The 27365-nt window shown below is 35.0% G+C and overlaps 1 protein-coding gene across 1 annotated transcript in view; it reads left to right on the top strand.

Annotated features, from left to right (window-relative positions):
- Window positions 1–27365, top strand: part of LOC125064971 — a 72989-nt gene that overhangs the window by 26319 nt on the left and 19305 nt on the right. The window contains exons 4-10 of the mRNA XM_047672334.1: window positions 6257–6304; window positions 16250–16371; window positions 17537–17752; window positions 17997–18143; window positions 24388–24522; window positions 25593–25743; window positions 27011–27172. Coding sequence (XP_047528290.1) covers window positions 6257–6304; window positions 16250–16371; window positions 17537–17752; window positions 17997–18143; window positions 24388–24522; window positions 25593–25743; window positions 27011–27172 — 981 coding nt within the window. The remainder of the gene's footprint in view (window positions 1–6256; window positions 6305–16249; window positions 16372–17536; window positions 17753–17996; window positions 18144–24387; window positions 24523–25592; window positions 25744–27010; window positions 27173–27365) is intronic.

The raw sequence follows: 27365 nt of genomic DNA, 5'->3' as shown, positions 1-27365 counted from the left end.
ATGCGGGTTGGCGGAATACACATGTGGCAGAATTTCGTTGAAATTAGACACATGCAGGTTTCCTCACGATGTTTTCCTTCACCGCCGAGCACGAGATGAATTATAAACACAAATTAAGCACATGAAATTTCAGTGGTGCCTGCCTGGGTTTGAACCCGAAATGATCGGTTAAGATGCACGCGTTCTAAACACTGGGCCATCTCGGAAAAAAAATGTATCAAATAAAAATACTTTATATATTATTTTATTAAGCAAAATTAATAATTTAATAAACAAATATAATCCAGAAAAGTGTTATAAATATATCCTGATTTTAATTTTCTTTGTTATATCACATCATTAATTAAAACTTCAGCGACGCAATACCGTTAAAATAAATATGGGAACCGTGCAACTTGTACACACGATCCCAAATAATTTATTTCAATTCAATTCTAAATACAATGGATTTTAGGAGCTCTCCTAAGTTTCCGTGTCTGTCGAGTTGACGCCAACTGTACGTGCAAACAATTGTGTGTAGTCAGTCATCACAAAGTTTTTTTATAATCTGAGAAATGCCGTAATTATAGATACAGTAAACGTTACGACGTGATTTCCACGCCTACTTGACGCCTGCTAATAGCGAATAAAAATGAAAACATTACTGTGAACGTCCAATTAAGTACTCGAAGTAACTAGGAGGTTTCAAAACCAAACCTTAGAACAACAGAGTTATATTACTATATAACTAACATAATCTCTTGTTTTATTAATCGGTAGTCAGTATTATATAATCGATATTAGTCATCTGAACAGTGATTAAATATTCGGCCTAAGTGTTTATAAAATATTAAATCACGGTGAAATAACAAAACACTTTTACGACTCTTGAAGTAGGTACTACTTAGACAGTATTTAAATTTAATTCTAATGTTTCCGTTCAATACTTCATAATAACAAAGGATGCCGCGCGCCCACGACCTGTCGTGTCGAGGCTAACATTGCTTGTACTAAAGAAACGCCGATTACCGACTAAACAAGAAGTCTAAAGCGAAATACGAAGAACAAGAGTGGAATCAATATTTTGTAATACTAGCTACTCGTTCTATATTTTTATCAAAATCAATCATTTACTTACGTTCTTATAAAGTATATTCTCGTAATTTTTGCATTAGCCACGCAAGCTTCATCCATAACAAAAAATATCGTTTGCAATAAAACAAGGAAAATCAAACAGTAAAACAGTTTGCAAGGTAATAAAATTGATTACGCGCTTTCAAAAAGCCAAAATAAATTTTAAAAAATCTAATATTAAGATGTATTATGTAAGACTCCATTATAATGTAATAATAAATATTAAATATTATACGAATTATCATTATCTATATATTACAGATGAGTATCTGTCACTTTGTATAATAATCATTATAATATTGTATTTTTGAACAACTAAAAGCCATTAAACTAAGAATTTAAGTGAATATTGTATTTTTAATCTGGCAACATAAACATTGACAGAGAATCGTCATGGCGGGAAAATTTTTGACATATACCTACATATTACATCGAGCGTCGTGTAAAACATCAACTAGGTACAATTATTATAAAATTATATAAGATAACGTAAGAAACATCGTTTTGCATTTGAGTTAAGCGAGTTCTTTCAATTATGTTATAGGTACTACCTTCCGATCACGGCTACGAAAGGTTAAAGGTAGTTTGTGGTGTTAGTCAGAGTAGAAGTATCAGTTGGTGGAAGACCAACTTCCATATATAACATACCGTCTGGGTATGGACCATCCACTCATTACATATTTTACCACCAAACAGCAATACTAATATTTTTGTATCTGCTAGTTTGCCTACCTCCAAATACGTTCAGCAGTTTTTGCTAGAAAGAGTATTAACAAAGATACATTCCTCCATCAATCCTCACATATAGTCGCGTTTATATTTGTAGGATTACACCCTGCTAGGATTATATACCCTATTATATATACACGTATATCGTTATTGTGTTATTGTTAATGGTTTCAACACCAGACTTAAGGCATTTCCAATATATAATTAGTATCTGTTTCCTCGTTGCCTAAACGACGTAGGCTGACAGTGCACCTTACCATGTCAACTGTGCTTGTTGCAAAACAAATCATAGTATTTCTAAGTACATATCATTTTATTAGCAAACATAAAGTAACTTTGTCTTTCTATATAATGTGTATCTAACACATTATATAGAAAGACAAAGTAATTGAATCGAGATATATACCGATGTTTTTATTGTTTTAACTGTATTATATTTATATTTTGTCATATTATATTTAATTTTAAAATAAATATAAGCTTTCATCAAAATAGTGCGGCGTGAGTCTCACATGCCACGGAAACTATAAACACTATTAATGTGATCTCAGAATACGAGTATCGATAAAATAATCGTACATTTAGAAAAAATAAATCCGAGATGGATAAGTTTACATAGTTAGACAATGGATGTTTACACAAAATCCAGACCATATTATTCAGGAGAGCTATAAAATTTCTGCTAACGGTTTCCGGATGGACGCTATAAAGCAAAGGGAAATAATAGTAGTTTTTACCTTAGCCATCGTTCTGGCATGTTCTCGCACGACAAGAATGTGTAAAATGCAATTAGTTGATCTCAGTCATCTTCCAGGAATCACGTCTCGTGAGATTTTCTAATCCGCTCCAATAACTAAACATAAGTTTTTTTTACCTAAATCTACATACTAATTATGATCTAACTTAATATTAATATACAAACTCTTGTTTATCGGTGTATCAATAATCTAATCAAAATAAAACACAGTGATACCATGCGATCTTTTCTTTGAAGTTAAGAAATAAAAATTATGTCATATAATAATCATAGTAACAACAATATTGTTAGTCATCGTTACTGAGTTATTTTTACTTAGTAAATAACACTTTTTAATATAATGAATAATAAGTTTCCTTAAATAGTTGTATGTTTGAAAAATATATGAACATCAGTAACATCTCAATCATAATACATTTATTGATAAGTATAAAGTTTATGAAAATTAATAGCCGATTTTAAAATAGCTAATTAAATTGTATCTAAAATATTTATTAAAAATATTTTATAAGTAAATTTATCAAATCGTCTTATTTTATCTTCTGATTAATATAAAATCGTCCGTAACGGTGAAAGTGGCATACGAGTTTATTAATTTTTGTCCGCATTAAATGTTACAATTAACGAAAAGTTAGTTTTTGGTATAATACACTATTATTATTAATAATCTATTAGTTATTACGTATAGAATATATTATAAATGCGAAAGTAACTCTGCGTGTCTTTCAGTATGTTACGCTGTCACGGCTAGACCACTGAACCAATGTTGATGAAATTGGGTGTAAAGCAAGCTTGTGCCCCGAGGACGGCTTCATCTTTACCCTTCAAGGGGGTAAAATTGTAGATGAGACATATGCAAGTTCTTTAAGGATCACAAACTAAAATAGAAGCTAGTAAGGATTTGGATGAGAAACTCATACGATAATTGATTTTTATTATTCTTACAAGTTTGATCAAAGTAAATACTATTAAAATCTTCTTACATTTCAGTAGAGTTAGCAGGTACTGACGCGAGACTCGGCATTAAATTAGACCGGACCGTCCGAGCCCCTAATCTACCCTATATTTTATAGCCGGACATATGTACACACCTTTTGGTAAAGCTGGCCATCGGTTTTAAAATTAAACACAGCTTTTATAATATTTTTTGTATTGCCTTGCTCATCTCTCTCGCTCGTTCGCTCTCTCAAGACGCTGCGTCCGACTGTGTTACCAACGTTTGGTAGAATATATATGTATATCGATATTATATACATATTTGTTAGCCAATAGAATATACTATATATTGTATTGGCTAACAAAAAGCATTATGTAAGCTGGACCGGCTATGTAATTATATATGATTGGACACGACTGTAGAAAACTAAATATGCCCCGCTAAAATTAACAAATGACAATCTATAAACATTCCTTCATTATAATTGTCTATATAATTTAAGATACAAATTTCTAAAAACAATTTTTATCTATTTCTCTATTTTTCATTTGCTGAAGACCTCTTGAATTTTATGAAGTGTGCAAAGTCATTAGTTGAATTTTATAAACTTATCGTACAATTTAATTAGGTAATGAATAATATTTGTCTTGGTCGGGTTTCGTTAATTACGCCAAGGCCACATACGAGTGTTCCGGTTATATAATTGAGTCATTTATTTACTTTATCTTATGAAAAAAAAATTAAGTCTCCACTTAAGTATTGAAAACAACTATTCAACTAAGCTAAGTTATGTAAGCCGAAACAGATCGAACGAATTAAAATACTCACAACATCTAGCCATTTCTTACGTCTTGTGACATAACGACACTTTTATAATCACACCAATACAAGAGTTTCGGGCGCATTAATGGCATGTTAACTGACGATTTAATGTGTTAATCATTTCAAACGTAACGTGAGTTCAATTGACATTCACAGAATCGTGAAACGCGACATGCGCATGCGCGCACGCGCTCCCGTTTTAGATTATATTAGGCACGATACAAATAATTGAATAATCATGTCAATGATCGCAACACATACAACGCAACGTAATTTGTTATAATTATATTTGCAAAATAACAAAAAAACAATAATAATACAGAGCAGAAGTACAAAACACTAAGCCTTCCGATTTTATTGTCGACATCCATGAACTATGTTATAGTTAAGTACATATAAAATCATGGTTACAGAATATTGTAGCTTCACGTCTCCTCCGGGAATATAAAGATACTTGTGATACGATCTCTGAAATAAACAGAAATTGATCTTATCTTCACATCGGCGCAGGGCTACCGCGGATGCGTCACATTTCTGCTTTCAATGTTGTTCGTTCCAAAGAAGTACATACATACACACTGCACATTTAATATATGAGCACAATATATAATGCGCGAATTGTTTAGGCTAACATATGATGATAAAATTTCTTGGCAATATTCGGTATAGTTATATTCGGTATAGGTATTATGGTTCTTATTCTCTAACAAAAAGCTTTCTGTTTTAAGATGGCTTCAAAATAATATGTGTTCTCTCTCGTGTCTAAGTTCAGAAAAGATAATTCTTTAATTATTCCGCTCAGCCTGTAAGCATGTTGACTCGTCAGTTTAATTCGTTCGCGTTAGTTCGGTCGCGTGCTCGGAACAGGCCGCGGGAGGCCACGGGCTGATTACTCCTAATAAGCTTCGATCTGCTCCGGTAAATAAGAAGTACTTAACTATGAGTCACAGCAAAACTGTTTCTAAATGGCACCAATTAAAATGTCACCGCGGATACTGAGATCTCATTTATTTCATGTAATGTAATCTTTTACTGTCATCTAACTGTTTTTATAAATTTGTCAAACATTTGGTGTATACGCACGCACACAATAGATTATATTTCTATACTAAATACTTAGTATAGATTCACTCTAATTAAACTATCTCCTCGTTTGTATAGCAATGTATATAAATCAGTAAGGTAATTGACAATACAACTTTTTAATATGTTATGTACGTAAACTATTGCACCGCTAGATAATTAATGAAATTATTTTGAAAATTGTTGTAGATTTTCCTTTTATTTGAAACGAACGAAATTTAAGATAGCTTATTTTGGGAAGGAAGGACCCTCTTATGAACAATTCATAATTAAAAAATATGTCGTTAAACCTATTAGAAAAACAAATATGACCAATAAGTAAAAAACTTTTTTCTTTCGTTGGTTGTTCTGAGTTTGAGATATTTCTTACCGAACCGGTGGTGTAAATCAATCAAATCAATAACAATAATCTATAGTATAGATTTATACTTTATGAATTTCGTAAGACGTTACCGCTATATTTTACAATTTCTGAAATAACGCATATAATCGTCTTTAACTTGAAAACAGCTAACGTTTAAACCTTCTACATCTTTCTAGGAAACAGAAATGATAATTTTTTCAAAAGGTGGAATTATGCGCAGGCACTTTTAGTTTAACTGTCTCCTTGCCTAAAGCTATTCTTCAAAAGGCACTTATCATATTTTACTTACAATTTAAATATAAGTATTTTAAGCGAAAGACCTATTTTAAAATTGTTAATGAAGCTCTGCGGTGAAGTAGACGGCCGAACCCTCGGCGCACAAAGCAAGAGTTCCATTGTCCGCCGCTAATTATCATAACATTTAAGACATTCCATTTGTTTGTTGTTGCAGCAAACCCTGGAGCCGGGAGTCGTTAACCTCGAGAATCTGGAAGCCAAGGTCGGTGAACTGTCGTATGCTTTTTATTTATTGTTAAATATTACAAAGGAAAATAATAGGGCAAGAATATTTTTGTAAGATGTGCCAACCTGTCTCATTATATCCCCCACTGGTGACACGACCTGGTTATTTTTTTGCCCAAAGAATCGTAACTGCAATTCAATGGGTAATTGGAGTTGGAAATCTTCCCACCCATCATGATTGGTCTCTACTGATGGTCATGATGGTCATGATGGTACATTAGCTGCTTATAATTTTTTTTTGTATGTATATAATAAATCGTTATAAAAAGGTTAATTTGTTAAGTTTTCCTGTTCTTGTACGGTGACTGTTCTATACGTATGAAACACTACATTCATGATTAAAATATACAATTAACTAGCACTACTTTAAATTCAATATAATACTTTAAGTTTGTGTAACGAATAAGAAGTCTATTTATATTGAAATTTAAAAAATAGAAGCTCCTGGAGGATTAAAAAAAAATATTTCAGGTTACACTATGTTCAAGGATTACTGGTTTTTGAAAATTTCTTCTTTTCCGATAATAGTTTGTAACAATGAAGTCGAAATTAGCATTTATTTGGTAAAATATTTGACTGAATTTTTTCCACATTTATTCTGTGACCCGCTAAAAGCCTCTTATACAAAGTTCCAAGTGCGGTTTTATCAGACCGTAATTGTAAATTTCACAAACTATATTTTTTTCTACATATTGCATATTACTTTGTGGTAGAATTTTTTGTGCGAGCCCGACTGGGTAGTTAACACCTGCTATATCAATTTCTAAATAACAGACTCGTGTCATATCATCATTTACGATTCCATTAAAATTAAGGAAGCATTTGAAGCGTGTGGAATGTAATTGCGCATATACATCGATAAAACTAGAAACAATCATTGCGACGGTATAAATTCTTGTAATAAAAAATATAGAAACCTTACCGTAATAAACCTTGGACCATTTACATAGATCGATAATAAGCAAAAAAAGGTAATTAAAGAAATCATTATTGTAGACTATTAGTCAGTCGTTTGATACAGCTGTATTTTTAAACTTACCGTGATATCGATACATTTATAGGATCACATCGACACACTATTAAAAAATAGTGTAAAGTATAGCTTTACATTTATGAGTTTACCAATTGTTTTGAAGTCTACATTTGATTATAAAATCATCTTGAACTAAAACCAAGCGATAATCGAATTTTGACGTAAATTTCATCTTGATCGACATTTATCTCGTACAGTTTGCGTACTTATTATCATTTGTCATAAAAAAATACTTAAAATAATACTTTGCTGTCAAATTAATTCAAGATAAACGATCAATTCTGACAAATAGATATAAATATGAATCATGAATTGAAATAAAAATTGATACCGCTTGATAACATCGACAGCACGTCCCTGCACTAATTGGCACGCACGCAAGATGGCGGTGGCAGGACAATTAGCGTCGCACAGATAACATCAGACGTGATTGACCACGATAGCGTTGTTTACAGCCATTCCACGCGGTACATGCGATGTTTGTAAACATGTAATGCGACCTTTTTTATATAAACCTCCGTCTTTAACAAATTTCTGATTTTTGTCTCCGATTATATGATAATAATTATATATATTTTTAATGTGCGTAAGCTAAATTATTCCATACTATTTATATTTGCTTAACTTTGTTAAGGAAGTGGCGAGCATTTTGGCATATTAACCGGCGCGACCCCGCGACAAAATAATGAGGCGCTTCCAAAGTTAAAAGCATATTTTTAATAAAAAGTCACTAAACACAAAAATATAATTATGTCGGCAAAAATAAACACGTTTTCTTGCCATAAAATTAAATTAAATTTTAAACCTTTTTAATTCCCGCAAAAACGCTGTCAGACATTTTGGTCACGTCACACTGATAAAAACAACAGTCGTGTATGAACGACTGGCATTCAACTATAGTCAGCTATAAATATTTGTGTTTTTTTGGGAAAATAATGAATTATCGTTAGTGTGTAATGTATAAATACTAGTATTAAAACTCCAGAAAAGTTGTTTCTCAAAGTGATATATGATATTGAAATGAGAGTTTTTGCCTATCTAACGTCTAACCATGGCGGCTCGTGTTTCAGGTCACGTGATATACAGACTAAAAATTACGGCTTTTAATTTTAATCATAACATTTAAGTATATTTCTACATATATTTTACCTTTTATCAAATCCATATTTTATTTTACACTAACGAAAATACCCTATTTGTCATTGAAAAAAAGGTCACTCACGATTCAATATACCGGACTGAGACAGCACTGTCCACGTCACATTTTAATCTAGCCTCATGTGATCATGTTATATCGATAAAGATTTGAGTTCAGCAATAAAAATCGATTCGTATCGTATACGTCGTATATAAGGCTCTTTAGGGATTTTTTTCAAGCCTTTTGCTTTTGGATAACGATGCAAGTGGCATTTTTCAAATTGGTACTAACAGGATTTAGAGAGGAATTTTTTCTAACAGTAAGTTGTAAAGCGAAAGCTCAAAGATTAAGGGCATGATAGACAATTTATTTTCAATCCTGCGTGGTAACGCCTTACTAACAATAAGACAGAGTCGCGGTTTTTAAAGCAATTATGACTAACCAGCTGATGGCCAGCATGCGTTGCAATTTTGTTTACAATTATCTGAAGCGACTTGCTCGCCAACTTTTGCATGTTGGTGATGTTAAGTCATAGATGCACGCACGTGCCTTGAACAGTTGAGAACATTATTACTCCCTCCAGGTAGAGTTTGGCACAGGATCATCTGCCACCTACATATCGACCATTTTACTGTTGTTCATCAACACCCTGTATTGCTATGTTTCGGTCGAAAAGTTAAATGAATGTTACTACAAGCCGTACAACGTCATTCTTGCTTAGAATTACTTGAAAAACTTAAATTATTTACAAAAATAATATTTTTTATGTTTGGACAATGTTTGCTACGTGAGCTAATTAGGTATTTAAAAATTTTGCTTATCAAATACCAAATTAACTTTAAAAAAAATAAACCTACATATACCTATACACCATAGACATTTACCTAATAATGAAGTGAAAATTTGTCAATAATTTAAAATTAATAATAAAAAAAAATTAAAACTTGAGTCACAACGGCGACATACTGTATTCGTATAATTGCCTATTATGTATACAATTTGATTTCATAATATGACGGCAATTGTTAAGTTTAAGTATCGTTAATCTCGTAAGAGCGCTCTTTCCGTCCCTATTAATAATACAGATAAAACAACAAACTAATGATAGAGATAAAAGAGACAGTATCACCACATATATTCTCACTCTTGAGTAATTCGTGTGAAAACAAATAAACATTCGCCGTAGAGAACGAGACAATCAGTGGGAATGGCGTAGATTAGGGCTATGAAACAACACCGGTTCCCGATCTTACGATAGTGGTTTCTGTATATAGCTTCACTGGTTCGCAATGTAATTTGCCGCTTACAGAATAAAATACGTATAATTAAGATGTAGATTTTACACAAATAAAATTACACCGAGCAGTGAGAGGCTTGTGAGTGGTTGTATGTGCTATGTTACGAATACTTTTATACAACATGACAAACTTAGATTTAACAAATTAAGCACACGTTTTTATGTACGTGCTTAAGTTGTGAATTAATTGCTTAACTTGTTTACAATCACAATATTCCGAGCACAAGATTATTGTACTCGGAATATTGTGATTCTGTTACGTGTGTCTTGCGTGTCACTAATTGAATAATGTCAGATGGTCTAAAGGCCATTTGTCTAGGTAGACCCAGCAGGGAGACATTTAATGTTTCTTAATAACTTAACGCTACCTCCTGCTCACGGCTAACTATGTTCAAACATATTGATACAACTCAAGTTATTGAAATAAACGGACATTGTGTAATTATAAGAAAATAATTATTTTGTAATTTATGAGTTTTCTTACTTAATAGACAGGTAACAAACAGTAAAAGGACGTTATTTTATCACAGCTAGAGGCCTCCTTTCCTGTTAAGAACGACGATTGGAGCTTTTCCGCCTTGTTGATAAACGATGGGTCGGTGGATACACTTAGTACAATTTAATCCTACACAGCATGGTGACCTTAAGTGATTTTCATAATTTAAGTTCACCGCTAAGCATAACATTAATATATGTTATAAACATGATTTATTGCGTCGTACTGATGTGTGAATTGTCTTTATATGAATCTGCGATTTCAGTTGAACTGGATAGTTATTTGACGAAGATAAAGAGACGATAAATATGCAAAGTATTTATACATACGTTTTTAACAGAAAAAACAAATATTCCCGTAACAGTTAATTGTAATAAGACCTAGAACAGACACTGGTTATGCGTCAACAATTCACAAAATGTAATTTTCAAGTATCGTTCGTACTTGCACATTATTGCCCGCGATTTGTCGTGTAAACTTATTAAAATACGTGTAAATGTGTTAACTTAACACTCTCAAGTGTGAACAAACACAGTATAAACGTGTTAGCTTTCGACTCAGAATTGATAATACGATTTCACGTTATCTTCATCAAACATAGACAATCCTTATTTAAACATGTACCTGTGAATTTGTTTTATATTCATTAATTTTTTTAAGATCATTTTTGTATATAAATCCTTTAATAATTATAACTTATAATAATAATAACTGTATAATGGATTTTTTTTGTCATTTTTTATGTTATTGAAGTGATAAAGAATAATGTGACAATGTAGCGGTATTTAGTAAAAGACTCCCTACGTGCTACATGTAAGCTTTGGAGCTTTCACGACGCTGCTTTAATGTCGCCTGCTGGATATACCTTCGACCGTCCACAACCTTGTTCCCATATTTTTAAGCACTGGCCATTCACAGTTCGGCTTCTTGGAGGACGAGCAATTCGCACATCCAATATTGAGTAAGTTCTTTGTTAATAGACACAGTTACTGCAAGAAATATAAGATATTCCATCACCAAAGCAATGGGCATTCTTATCTTAGCATTAATAGGTGCTATGACTTAGGTATCTTATGTTTAAACCAATCAAAACAAAATATCTATTGCCGTATACAGCAGGAATAATCGGGCGAGGATTTCTACGTTATCAGAAATCTGCATAAGGATGCCATTTCCTCGTTAAAGTTCTGCGAACGCATGTCCTCTATTCCTGTCCGCCGCTCCCAGTAATGTCCAAGATAAACAGTTTCCATACGTCAGTATCCGATCGTTAATCTTATAAGATAGTTCTTTTCATTTAAATTGTGTCTTTAAGAATTTATATACCCATAAAAACGGTACATAAAAGTATTTACATTAAATAAATTATAGTTTAAAGTTGTATTATCAAACTACTTAGCAGTTGAGAAGTTGATAATCATAAATTTACGATCTTGTTTAACAGCAAAATGGCGATGCTATGAACTCTAGTTAAGACTAGTTCACGGAGGACTACATCGACGGTCGCGGTTGCCCGTAACAGTTAATTTGATCGTATTTTTATGTGGAAATTTTAATTTACTTTGATACATAAATTGTATCAAATTATACACATACATTTATATATTCATATGTATCTATATATTAATTACTGCACATGAATTTATTTTAAAGAAATAATAATTTTATTGTCATGTATTTATATTATATTTATCTCTGCTATGGAAGGGGGTACCCTTCCACTTCTACCGCTGTTTCTTTCATCTACATTGGATTGCCTGGTAGGTCGCTGTTTTAGCGATAAGGCCGCCTCTTGTGCACCTTTCTTGAATGTGACTTATGGCTCACATAGGTAATGTGTTTATTGGTGTACAATAAAGGGTATTTTGATTTGAATATTTTCAATAAAACATAGTTTCTTGGTCTTTGATCAATTTCTATATTTAAGTAAACAGAAAATCAAAATGTAATCAAATTAATCAAAATGTATTTTATTTCAATATGATCTTACATGTACTTTTAAAGCGTCGTTTTGCAACAGGTTGTAAGTGTCCTGCTAATACTAGGCTTTGAACTGTGTGGATACACATGCAGGTTTCCTTATGACTTTTTTTTCACCGCCAAACATGATATGAATAAAAATATGATTGCCTGGGTTGGAACTTTTACCACGCTTTTTATCATCTATGTATATATCTTACTTAAATTTAGTAATATACCTTACTTATGTTTATGAATGAATGTTTTAATATAGATTCATATTAATAGGTTTTTTTATGACGTCAGTTGTCATAGTATAATATCGTTTATAAGATGGTCCGCCTGACAACCCCAAGGCCGAGCGGACCTCAGTCGCGCGCCGCCGAGTAGAACGGTGCGGGCGCAGGAAGCGCGGTAACAGCCAACGACTTCCTCGCTAACCGCATTCAAGCCTGCCACTATAGTATCCTAATTAAGGCGGCCTGTGCGCTATTATATACGACGACCAGCCACTTACAGCTTCAGGGAAATACCAACTATGGAATTTTATTAGAATTTATATATTGTGTAGAATACACAACATTCCTGAAAGATTTTTATTTTACTTACTAAACATACAGGCAGACTTGCTAATGGGCTACCCGAAGGTAATTATTCCTCATAGCGCTACCAACCTTTTTTTTTTTTTGTTTAACGAGGAGGAAATGCATTTACGCATGCCGCCCGGTCGGGGGACTGGGACGGGTATGTGGGACTCAACCGGGAACTAATGCCCCGTGCCAGGGCACGCTAGTGCTAATGCCCTGTCCTACCCACTAAAACCGTCCTCGGGTTTCCACCATGCCGCCGAGTGGTGAGGCCACGGGATCGCCAAGGGCATGCAACCACGACCTCCGAACTCCCCCGAGTCCGCCACTGGAGGCTGGGCGTCAACGAAGCTGACGCCCTGCGGCGGATAAGATGGTAGGCTCCGCCGCTGACCGCCGGTGTAAAACACCTGGGAGGCTCGAGAGCGAGCCCTCCCACTCCCTCCTAGCCAACGAGGCCACTCACATGGTCCACCCTGACGCCGATCAGGGACGTACCAGGAGCAGCCCCGCGACATCCCTCCCGCCAGTCTTAGCCGTGGCCGACGAGCAAGCTCAAGCCGGCCCCGTTGCCCAGGGTACACCACGAGGAGGTGACTGACATGTACCCCTAGCGCTACCAACCTCGGGTAGTCAAATCAAACCAAAATCCTTATAACTTCTCAGACGGGTTTACACATAGCTCTGTAACCGTGTCATATATAGATAGTACATCATCTCGTAAATATCGATTCCAAAGTGCTACTATCCGTGTAGCCGAGATGGCCCAGTGGTTAGAAGGCGAGCATCTTAACCGATGATTTTGGGTTCAAACCCAGGCAGGCACCACTGAATTTTCATGTGCTTAATTTGTGCTTATAATTCATCTCGTGCTCGGCGGTGAAGGAAAACATCGTGAAGAAACCTGCATGTGTCTAATTTCAACGAAATTCTGCCACATGTGTATTCCGCCAACCCGCATTGGAGCAGTGTGGTGGAATATGGCCTTTAGCCCAGCAGTGGGAAAATTGACAGGCTGCTAATGATGAGCTAAAAATAAAAAAACTATCCGTGTAAGTATTTGAACAACATAATATTTTGAAATGGATTATGTATATTTAAAATATAGTATTAAAACATACTATTATCAACTTATTATTATAATATATTTAATAACAAGTCATTTTTGTAATTAATAAAACCGGTTTTCCCTTCCGTCTCAGACTTTGGTACTTCAGCTCATTAATAATAATAAGCACGTGTTGAAAGATAACATCCAAAGCGAGTGGCGTTAGTTCATCTGATCACGGGGTTACGAGAGCTCTTAAATGCATAATAATAGCCAATACCGTTGTCGGTCTGCGAAACTGCAATTTGTTCGTCCCTTCTGTTCTTCATTATTATTAACAACGATTTGCCTTTACGTTCAAAATAGTAGGATAAATAACTTCTGAGATAAAAGTTGCAAGCCAAAATGTGGTCAGTTTTATTCAATAATAATAATTAATATTAATTACTGTCCCATTCCACACTGTCGAGTTTCGAGAGGAAAAAGGCTAATTATGTTTACATAATACACTTTTTATAACTTTTAGCTTAGCGTTTTTAATGATATGGTTGCCTAAATACTAGTGTAAAGTATTGCTGTGTTTCGGCACGAATGAGCCATAGTAATTAGGCACGAGGGCCATGACATAGATCTTGACTTTGATATTTTAATTGACGGCCTAAAAAGTTGTTTGGTAAAATCCCAGACATTAACACTAGTTAATGTCTGGGATTTTACCAACCAGTGGAAGCTTCACTTAATATAGTTTTGTAATTAGACTATTCAAAGGTGCTTGTAAAGCCTACTTGAATAAAGTAAGTATATTTTGAATTCGATTTTGAGCAAGGTTTATACAATGAATTCGTGTTTAAAATGTATTTTGTACTCTCGTGTTAGATATAAATATCGTGAGACAACTTGTATAAGTCGCTTGACTTTCTGCTGCATGTGTATGCATGTGTATGCATACAACATGCACTGGAGCAGCGCAGTGAAATAAGGAAAAATACGGCCTGTTTAAGTGTTTGTCATATTTGCGCGTATAAAATTACTTAACGTGTAATTACACGCGATACTACGATGAAAAGTTTATTATGCCTGTATTACACCGCACGGTAAATTTAATTTACGCGCAATTTATGTGAGTTAGGCAACATTTTCATAACATTAATAAATGTTACAAGTTAACGTAAAGTTCAGTGTCATAACCTTCTAAATTACGTTTTCAAACCGAATAACTGATTTATTTTCTATTAAGTAAATGTAATGCGTAATAGATTTTGTTAATTTGTTTGTTACGATTTAACGTCTGAACTAGTCTATCGATCATCATAAGAAATTTGCATATACATATACCTATGCACATGGACGGGGAACAGATAAATACATGGGGTACCTGAACCACGCGGGCGATGTAGCGGGAGAAAACTAAGTAGTATTAAAAAAACATAATTCAATAATTGACAAAACCTATACATAGAGTGGAAGAAGTCGTTACGTAATAAGCGTAAAGGGATTAAAACGTTCATTAATCATAGCAGATATGTGGTTAGTTTGATTACAGCTGATTGACATGATTTATTTAGTAATTTACCCAGCGCTCCTACGCCGACGCCGGGCCCTGCGCCGCGCCTCACGATTTGTCACGTCAATGATGACACGCGTAGCGCATGCGCAGCGCAACCAACGAGAAAATGCGAGATAATCACTAGCTATCAATATAATTTTACCCGCCGTCACACGGACTATTAATGATTTTCTCTTACCGGCGCTAGTGCGTATTGATAATGCAATATTAAAGGAAAGCTTAACGGTGTCGCACGGAAGTGGAAGTCATTTATATAACATACAGTAACAGTTATTAGATAACGTTTAAATTATTAAATTTATATTTTTTATATATTTGTTTTATTTTTTAATTTTATTTTTATTTACTTTTTATTTCTCCTGGAATGCCTTATGTAATTAAAGCATTGAAACTAATTTAAAAGTTATGCCTAAAATTTCAATATAACGCCAACATACGTAAGAATAAATTGAACTAATGAAGTTGGACGAAGAGAGTGATTTAAATCATTGACTCAAATAATGAATTATCTCACTTTTATACTATAATTACTTGTAATTTTTATTTATGATAACAATCAACAATCACTCGCGTGATGAAAACAACGATAGAAACCACTATAGCGTGAACAGTAATTAAAATTATAGCACATGTACCTTTATGTCTTATGAAAGTTATGTTTTTTGTATGTTTAACGTTTATTTTTACATTACACAAAAGATAATTCTTCGTTAATGTAAAAATGATGCAATAGAAAATGCAATGTATTGTAGTATTCAAGTTCATTCTTCAAGGTTTTATATTAATGTTTTATTCAGATGGCGAGCATCGAGGTGTCCCTGGCGGGCTCGCGCCGGCGCAGCGCGGGCGCACGCGACGTGTCGAGAGAGCTGGACACGCTGCGGGCCGCTCTCACTGACAAGGACACACTGATACAAAAGTACGTCTTACGTCAGATATTTTATTTTAAGTTAACCAATATTATATCCGATTTTTAGAGGAATATCTGCTATACCTAACTAAGAGCTGACATTTATTCAATGAATACCGTTAAAAACAATATCTTTATAATTTTAAAAATTAACAGAAAAGTCGCTAAGATTCTTTCGACGGTGCTTCTAAGTCAGAAGTCAGGGTATTCTCTTTTCGGTAGTAATTTAATTTAAATTTGAGTGAGCAATAACGGCGAGATAATTTTGAGATGTTGTTTATATTGTGTTTATTACAACATATTACATTTATTATTATATTATTCATTATCAATTAATGTGCAAATGTTATATTACGAGTGTAATTTATACCTATACCGTTTCAATAAATAAATTATTCATATTTAAAGCAATAAATTATATGGTTAACCTACTTATAATATTAGTGTTAACCTCTTATGAACTCTTAAGAATCTATCATTAAAATAATATTTGGAAACGCAAAAATACAAAATGGCAAGATTGAAAAATGCTTGTGGGGTAACTTGTTACGATGTCATGTTACTTGTTATAATTTATAAGCGCGAGTGTCCACACCTCCAGGTTCACAAATCATGAGATTCATTCCATATTCATGAAATAAAAGTGGTAGTAAATATTTAATATAGATTCCTTTTTAATTTATTACTCGGTGTTATGTATATATGTGTAAGTATAAGTTGATTGTACATATCCGAGAAATCCGGGAATCTTAACGTTGCTGCTTACACATGCAAATTAAATGCTGGAACAGCCCCCAAAAAGCTCGTAAGGGTCCCCTGACTTCTCCTGAACTGACGCCTTTGTCCAGCTATGTCTCAGCTACCGCCAGTTACCGAGGTACTTAATGTTAAGGCAGTCGCTGTCTTGTACTCGGCCATGTATATGTATATTTATTAATCCAGTTTTTATCATCGACGTTCGCTTACTTTTATATATACCATACCATTCAGCTATAAAACTAATGAAAAGACTCTAGCAGATTTACGGACAACTGAACGTCTGCCTGACACCCGAATCACTTGGGAACGTAATATTATATTAATTGTTAGCTCCACCCTACACTATACGGTCGGTCGAGGAGCTGGCGTGCAAAATATGAGATGCGCGTAACTACTGCACACTGCACTTTTCTAGTCTAAAGAAACAACTCAGCGCGTCCCTCAGCGCAGCGCGCCTGGCCGCGCAGGCCTCGTCGCCGTGCACGAGTCCGCGCGAAGAGGCGCCGGCGCTGTCGCAGGACGACCGGCGCGCGCTGGAGGAGCGCGCCGGCGCCGTGCGCGCCGAGCTGGAGGAGCGGCGCGCCAACATGCAGGAGCTGAAACGCCGCCTGGAGAAGACGCATGTCACCGAGTTAGTTTCGTAAAGATAATAGTTGAAATATTTACAAATATTGTTTTTCGTTACGGTTTCTAAGAATGTAAAGAAATTTCTATAATAACTACTTGCGAACCTCCATCTGTCGAATGAAGTATGCCACGTAGACGTATATCACTCGACCTAAATAAATTAAAACCTAGCGAACAATGCGAAGCACATTCTCAGTCTCATACACCGTAGTACGACTGAAGTGGCTACAACGGGTGATTATTCCCAGGAACATAGACACGCGAATAGAGCAGGCGGAGCTGCAGTACGCGGTGGGGCGCGAGGAGCTGGAGCTGCTGACGCTGGGCGAGCAGGCGCGCGCGCTGGCCGTGCTCATCGAGCAGGCCGACGCCGCGCACCGCACCTCGCTGTACAGGTGCGGCTGCCCCGGTGGCTCTATTCGAATGTTCTTACAGATGCGCTCATTTCGAGTTGCCCATAGAGATGGCGCGATAACGGGCTACAAATTGTCAGTAATTGTAAGAATAGTGACGCCGCAGCCCACCATTGTTCTGGGGGCGGAGACCGATCCGGAGCTCTCTTTGATTCTTTCATGCAAATGCAATCTTTGGGAAAAATCTCACACCCAAATGTAGGTCAATCCGTCAATAGTAGAAAGTTCAGATCGAGGAGCCGTCTATTGAGATATCAGCTGTAATTGATATCTCGTAACACTGACGGACAACTCCTATAGTATTATGAATATGAATGATCTTAGACATCTGAATATGAATGATCTTATTTAACAAACTGACAAAATTAAAATATTCTTTAATTCATAATCAAAACCTTGAACTCAAAATTAAACAATTCAAGAAGGCTCATTTACTGTTGAATCCTTATGTTATAGAATAAAATCGTATGTATAGCTATGTCGCTACGGCGCTAATATATCGTGCTTATTTGTTTTTAGGTAACTCTTTTAACAATATTAATTTTTATGGAAACATTCGTCTGTAAATATCTAATTTAATTCTATGTTAATTACTTATACACATAAAACTTACAGCTTTAAGGAATTAACTGTTTTAAGCATACAAAACAAAATTTGAATTACTATAGTGTGATATATATTTAGTTCTTAATGAAAGTGGTAATTTTGATACTAGAATATAATGATTAACAGACGACAATATTACTCCCCCAATGATGTAATACAATGAAAGGTAACCTTTAATATTATGGTTTATACCGAGGTTGAACTTCCAATGTTGCCATTATTATTATAGATAATTACAATACCGGTGTTCCTATATCTTTCTATTCGAGACGCAATTCGTGACGATCACACGGTTTTTCAGAAGGCTAATGGGTGAAAAGTGCTCGGAAGCAAAATGACACTGATCGATCTATTTGCGGCGTCTGATTAATATTAATTGCGCGGTTTCCATTGTTATCTAATAATTCCCACGTGCCTAAGGCTATAAATAAAATAGAAATATTTTCCTACACATTTATTATAATCTGTTTTTTTTTATTTGCAATAACCGGTACATTGGTTGCAATTAAACTTTTTTTGTGTTACTTTTCTCATATGACATTATGAATAATATCTTAAGTGTAGAGTTCGTTCCGGTAACCTGTAACTAGGATTTATTGCTCGTTGTTGCAGTTTTGAAGTTTTGCAGTTACACTTGAGACGACGGACTTCACACATGTTAAATATGTTTCTAAACAACTATTCAAAAAGTGTATCGTGATGATGAGATTTTGTTTATTAAGTCTTAGTTTGGATTCCGGTTCAAATCTATATTCGCTTACACATACACACACAGTTCACAAAAGAATGTTAACCGAAGTATTTCGTAATTCTTGTTCAGAAAGTGAAATAGTAAATTATTAACTACTTTTAATTTCACTGCAGGCCAGTGACTATTTTCACAATAGAGTACGAATTTTCGAATTACATATTAAAGTGAGAGTTCTAGAGAAAGTGTTGAATAGCCTGTGGTCGGTCGAGTTACCGTTCTCTTGCGGTGGTCATTAACAAAGGATCCTACTTTTGTTGTTAATATTCATAACAAATGTCCAGACGAGCCAGCAGTGCTTTAAATACCTATTTGGGTTAATTCAATAATCTTAAAAATCGAATACACAAGTTAAAATGTTAAACTTGATAATGATTAAAGCAAACAAAACAAATAGTCAATAAACTCTGCTTAAAGCCTAAAATAAACTAGTACATTTTTTTATAAAACATATAAAAAAATGTACTGGCAACATTAATTATTATCTTTTATCGGATGTAATGGATTTCTGCGGATGTTTTGTAAACATTTACGCTTTTAATCAAGACGGGTATCTTTTATTGATCGGAAACTGGTTTCGTTTGAATGACATTTTATCGTCTTACATAAGCTTATGCGTTTGCAAAATAAAAACAACAAGCGCCGGAGCTTTGATCGTGTCGGTCCCATTAATTGTACAAAGAGTAAACTTTACGCGAAACATATCTTTAATTAAATTAAACCCAAGGACGAAAAATATAAATGTTTTGAAATGCATTTTTTTACCCGTGAAACTTAATCCACTGGGGCAATTCTACTCTATTCTACATATAACATATGTATATGATACGGTATGATACGTTTCCGATTTAATTCCGATCGAACTTTGACTAATCCTAACAAAAATAAAACTCAGCTTAACTGTAACTTAAAGCCAATACTATTCATACCTGTTATGTTATACAATTATATTCCGATCCAGCTTCAGCCTAACCGCACCTGGACGGTTTTGTTAATAAAATAGGTAAACGGCAAAACGGCAACGATACCGTTTCGATTCCATTGCGAAATAGTGAATTTAAAAATGGCTTGAGACAAAAAATGTCAATGTTAACAGAATAGGAGGACTGTGACTTTTTCGATATTAAAATCATCAACCTTTCTATGGATTTTTTATTAAAAACTACTAATTTAAATATTATATCATTGCTAGGAATATGACAATTAGTAAAAAGTTGTAAAATTGTCTATGTCTAATATAATATACGACAGATACGCCAGAACGCTACGAGTATGAGTAGGATCTATCCGGAAGAGTCTATAATAAAATTTAGCATATAGTAGTTAAATAAGACAAATATAAATAATGATAACAATACATTTCGACATTGTTCTTACAAAACAAAAATACTAATTATCATTTTGAAAATTGATTTGTGTTAATATTTATTAAGAAAACATTACTTTTGATTTAATTATCGATAAATTATTCGATTTGTTTTTCAATTCGTAAAACCTCTTCGAAACCGACTATAACGCTAGATAAAGCTCATCATGTCGTTTCGAACAATATAATGATAGATAGGAAATCTTTCAAGTATTGTGTAATCAGAAATGTAACAAACGTCCGGATACTGAACAAGAACCGCAGTTGCTCAATAAATATAACTCACAGAGTAGAAATTGAGGACGGTATCCTTTTTCGTTTCCAATAAAAACCCATATCGAAATACATTAATGCCATTTTTAGATACCTCATACCATAACACTTTCCTAAGTTTTTTCTTACCTTAACACCAACAAGACGTACCTGTTTATAATTGTTTAGGGATTATAAACTCTAAAACAATAAATAAATGGTATAATTCAGCTCGTGTAACTATTTAACGAGTACGATGGCGCCGATTGTCAGTGCAATGCGCTTGCAGACCAGATTGCAAACCTTATTTGGCGCCGTCGTATCAATATCTTGCCACTGATACTTACGAGCTTTGATGCACATTTACTTCAAGTTTTTAATGAAAGTGATAATATTGTTTTATTTTATCAATAACTCGGCACGTACCTATTATATATAGCGTATTACACTTCTTTAATGTGTTCTTAGCATTTCATGCTAAATGTATTTACGTAATGGAATCTTGAAAATTTAATTTTCCACACGCATCGAAAATCGACAAAAATATTCTATAAAATCAATTAAACGTATGAATTATAGAGGTGTACATCTTTTTTACTAAGATGCCTTTAAGAAAATATCTGTATTTCCGTTCGCCTCTATGTAAAACTTTAATTAATTTGGTTGTGGTTGGTTAATTTCATTCATAAGTCAGTTTGATTCATAAAACTTTTCTTTTAAGTTAAAGACAATTAAAGCTAATTCAATCGGTTCAAATTTTCCGGTGATAATAGTGCACTATCACACCTTTTTGCTCCTAAAGTGAAAGCTTGTCTCTTTGCGATTATAGATGTTTAAATTTAATTTAAATATCTATTACCGTATAGTCAAACCTTTGTTGTCGAAGAGCTATGAGTAATATATGAGTCAAAATTTAAATACAAACTATTTGAATTATCTAAGGTTCGGAGAATTTATTTGAACAAAAAATTACAGATTATAATATCCTGAGTATATTATTATACTAAAAAAGAAAGAACTGAGCGAGTTTTTCATTTCACTGCCGCTGCACATAAAAATAAATCATGTTATTTATGTTTGAGCTGAGGTGGTATTGGTCCGCGCGAATTTTAACGAAAAATGGCATGTTCATGACGACGAAATCAATGGAAACAAACGTTTTTACACATCTCTTTTTTTATTTACGTTTTTTGTTAAATAAAACCCTAGAAACACCCACTAAAATAGATCCAGCTTTTTAGGAAGAGTTCAGTGACATACACACAGATTATTCGTACAGGAATTGTATTGTAAGTATTTATTATTAAATTACATCTTGAATGCTGCTGATAGGAAAGGTTAAATAAGGAAATATAAAATGACCGTTTATTTTTAATTTTATGACATTAAATACGATTTCCTTATTATTAAAAAAGTGCTTTTACTGTACCTTTCTATCACCTGTTAAGATTTAGTTTGTCTTGATTTTTATGTGCGTGTACTATCTATTCGTATCTTGCGTGTCTTCGTTTCCTGGCAGCATTGCATTCGGAATTTCAAAATTTGAATTTTATTTCTTGTGTCTTCTTTACTAGCCTATATGTTGTGTGCCAATTATCATCCTCATGGGCTTATTATATGATTTGATTTATTCATTTTCAAATTTGGAATTGTAAAAATATAGAATAAAGAGAAAAAATATTTTCAATTTAAACTTCACACGAATCTTGTGTAATTTCCTCAGCTATTCCTCGCTTGGGTGCGTCCACGTTCTCGCATGAGCATGGGTTCCGTACGCACGGCGAGCGTGGGAATAACAACTTCTGTACTTTTCTAAACAGAACTTTTAACACCGTTTACAAATAACCACGAAGATTATACGAGTACACGCTAATGCGGTTAAAGCTTATGATTATTGTTTACATTCTTAGCTGTTGTACACAAATTCAAGTTCACGTGAAGAGTTTTTATTGGTTAGATTAAAAATATTCTGTATAAGCACATTATTGCAGTGTATTAAATCTTGATTTTTCTTAATAATTATTTATACTAAACCTAAACCTCAATTTTTGAGCAAAAAAATAAGTTCAATTCTAGAGTAATTTATGCTTTGCACAAATTGTATTTAAACGAACACTTACACTAAGCCTTAATGTGTTTAAAAAAATGGATTAAAATTGAACAAGCTAAAGTTATCTTCAAGAGGTCGTAGGTGTCGGACACGAGGCCTTAGCACCGATTCGTAGGGTGAACATAGTTTTCGTAGGTAACGTGCACGCGAGTAACCGAAACATACGTCATTTGTGCATAATAAGCTTGTGGGAGTAACTGATACAATGACTTGTATTTCAAAACGCTTGTGCGTTGCGATAAATCTAAGTAATAAGCAGTTGAATACGGAGTTTACGATAAGCCGAGGGCTTTAAGTATTCCTACTTAAGCATGATTTTAAGAAATGTTTCGTATTGTATTTCGTTATATTCCTACCGTTCTAGACATAGGGAATAACTACGTTATAAAATGTCATTTAAAGTTTTAAAAATATATTTATATTTTTTTCAATTTTTTCAATTTTTTGTCGAAAATTCATAAAAATAAATAAAACAAAAACGAAATAGGAAAAAATTGGGTACATATTTAAAACAGATAAGTATAGAACTGTTTATAAATTGACCTGATATTCTCGAAAAACTTAATTATTAAATTATCCCTCGTATTACATAAAGCCTCGACACGCTGCGGTCACCGAACCTATCGCCCCAGGCGTCCTCGCCCGTAACTCCATACTCGTACCTGCACATCTCAACTATCTCGCGCTAAAACACCTCTAACAAAGCCTGGAGCCCTACACACGGTCAGTGCACCAAAGCCGTGGGCCACGGATCACGACTACACAATAAATACCATACAATAACACGTCACTATTGGCTGCCTTGTGAATCGCACTGCGAGATAAGTTGAAGCTTTGTATATGTTTTAACTCATTTACAAAGTACATCATTGTGTGATTAATTTGATTTTATTTATATTTTGATCGGCTCCAATGTATGGTGTATTTTTGTATAGAAATTCCTATTCTAAAATGTTGTTGGTCACAAATCACTTTTATAGATTCATCGACAATCCGATTCAAAAACTCAGTACTCTTCTAAATGACTCGGCACATGCGGAAGAAGTATGCATCAGAGAGGTCGCTCTCAACGTTGCAACTTGAAATTGTACTCTCATTGAGCCCAAAGAAGTTTCAGCAAACGAAGCATTCACTACATTTTCAGTACGATGCGCGAGTACGGCGGCTGCGCGACGCTGGTGTCGGCGGAGGTGCGCGAGGGCGCGTGGGCCGCCGCGCCGCGCGGCGCCGGGCTCGTCGTCGAGTGGGCAGACAACCCCGCCGTCAGGCCCGGAGACAGGTGCGTCTGCATCCATTAAATACATATTGACTAAGTGACAATCTGACTTATGGACTTTAAGTAAAAGAATATGAAGAAGCTCAAACTGGCGGCCTTCGATTGAATATAATTAAACCTACTAATTAGGCACTTACGGGATCGAGTTTCCTCTCTCCATATCAGCCACAATCGTAACCCCTCATAACCTTTCTAGAATACAGAAATATTTGTATTAGTTAACATATTCTCCTATAGCATGTGAGTTTTTTACGTAACGAATCTGTTATAAATTTCTATATTATGTTGATACAACTATAAAGCTATTTATAGTGAAGTAGCCAATTATAACTATTTTAAAAATGGTAGCGATCGGCTAGACAACATCATACTTTATACGGTTTAAAATCTGCTTTAATATTTTAAATGAGATCTCCGCTCTTATACAAATTCACGATAATATCTCATACCGCGCCGGCCCTTGTTCTCTGATAGTAACGTGCGTATATGTTGTATAGCGGACTAGCAGTTACACAGCCTTCACGTGTAACAAATGTCCACCGACTGCAGCGAGCATATTATTATTCCATATTCGTTGCATCGAATTTATCGCCCAAGCAACATTCGATATCATTACCGTACCTGCTATATAAATTTATGAATTAATGACTCGACATCGAGCGATGCGAGTCGAGTTTTATTAATCGTTTTCGATAAATATTGATCGCTCCGATTTATAAACGACGAAACGCATCGTCGGGAGCGAATTCATGATTTGTTGTGAGATTGTACCGATAAGTCGATAATGACCGCTCGACGGCTCGAAGTCGTCAATGTTGAGTCGCTCGGCGCTTTTACGATTAAAGTTGGAATTATATTACTCGCTTTATTAACCGAGTATACTACGAAACTTTTTACTGACTCCCCGTATAGTGAACCGTACCCTTGCGATATCGTTTTGCTAACATGTAACATTTAATCATACTCACAGAAAAGTTTCACGATTTTTGTAGTATCCCAATCAATGATTCTATTAGCAGATATGATCCGGCAGTATCGCCTGTCGATGTCTAAATGTGTTCCTCCGTGTACAGAATCTTGGAAGTGAACGGCACCTCGGTGTTGTGCTGCAGCCCCGACGAGCTGCGCCGCGGCGCCGCGCCGCCGCCCGCGCGCCTCGTGCTGCTGCGCGCGCCCGCCGCGCCCCCCGCGCCCCCACCGCCCCCACCGCCCGCCTTCACGCAGGTGCTCTATGCGGCTTTGTGTTCACACCTTGGAAGCCGAAGGCCTTCGCGTTTATTTAGTCACTTTAGCGATGGAAAAAACTAATTTGTCTTGAGTAGGAAATCCGACGAGTATTGTTGGAAAACGCTTTAGTACTTTGTTGTAAATTAAAGTACCAACATATATAATACAGATATTTGATCTTTGCGCCTTTTGACCTACAGTACGTTACAGTAGTATGACGAGTAGTTAGGTACGCATTTCCTTCCAGCTACTTATCTACTTTACTTGAAGGAAATGAGTTCATGAATTTGTAAGAAATATCCTTAATTCAACTCAACACTAACTGACTGACAAACACCATCTTGTGTAGGAGTTCCTTTTGTAACGTAGGATGTAAGTTTTATGGAACATTGATATATTTGAAGCTAGATAGGTAAATTATTATTAATAATTATATATATATAATAATAAGATCGTCATTTTTTTGGTTAACACACCGACAATGGAAACGCAACAGGTATAGATACACCATGAATACGCCGACGGGATCTAAGATAGTATATATATTGTGATACAAATTCCAAAATAAATAAAAATAGAAACTCAGACGTGTACATGATCACGTTAATTTATTTATTGGAAAAGTTACACCATCAACAGAAATTAGAACATTATGTGTTTTTTTTGAACCAGTGTCCAACAGCAGTGTAGATGTTCAGTATTAAGTATGATATAGTATAGTAACAACCTATAAATGTCCCACTGTTGGGCTAAAGCCTCCCCTCCCTTTTAGGGGGAGGGGGGGTGATCCAGTAGAACTAGCTGGTCTAATGCGGGTTTGTGGATGTGACAGAATTTCATTGATTCATTCAATTATATTATGTATGTAAATAATGATAACTACTATTTAACCACCATCAATATACGCCCAATACGATGTCCACGTTGCAATTTTTTATTCGAATTTCGTTTTTGAAAGTTTGTTGAAAGTTATAATACTTAATTTTGGCCTGTTAGTAAGTTTTAGCTACTTACATCGCTTATATTTTTCTCTCGTCGATATAATAATTGCAATTAAATAATTTCACTTCTCATCAGCTTGGAATGATGTGAAGTTGAAATTGCAGCTTTTTTTGACGTTCCTCTCTCGGCACTTGCATAAATACGCGGTATGTTATAATTTCATACGCTACGTATCGACTCGTCGTCGTAGACGAGTAGCTACGACTGTCGCACGCGTGCAATGAGACGAGAGACAAGCGAGTGAGACTGGCGTGGGCCGCAGAAGGAGGCGGCGTCGCTGCGGGCGGAGCTGGCGGGCCTGCGCGCCGCGGCCGAGCTGGCCGAGCGCGCCAAGGACGGGCTGCGCTCCGACAACACGCGCCTCACGCATCGCATCTCCTACCTCGAGGACCAGGTGGCCGAGCTGCTCGACCGCCATCCGCAGGTCCGCACGCGAGGCATATGTTGTTGCAATTCATATTATTTATGATCTTCTATGACCTTAAATTGTAGATTGTGAGAAAAATTAAGCCATAACTATACCTATTAGAATGATATACTTACTATTATACTTTCAAAATAATTGTTCCAAATATAATACTCATCTAAATTGTTATCCTGGAAGTTAAGTCAAATAA

Source organism: Vanessa atalanta, chromosome 6, assembly GCF_905147765.1.
Source record: "Vanessa atalanta chromosome 6, ilVanAtal1.2, whole genome shotgun sequence".
Taxonomy (NCBI): domain Eukaryota; kingdom Metazoa; phylum Arthropoda; class Insecta; order Lepidoptera; family Nymphalidae; genus Vanessa; species Vanessa atalanta.
The sequence above is the reverse complement of the archived record's forward strand: the minus strand, read 5'-3'. Positions and strand labels throughout refer to the sequence as shown.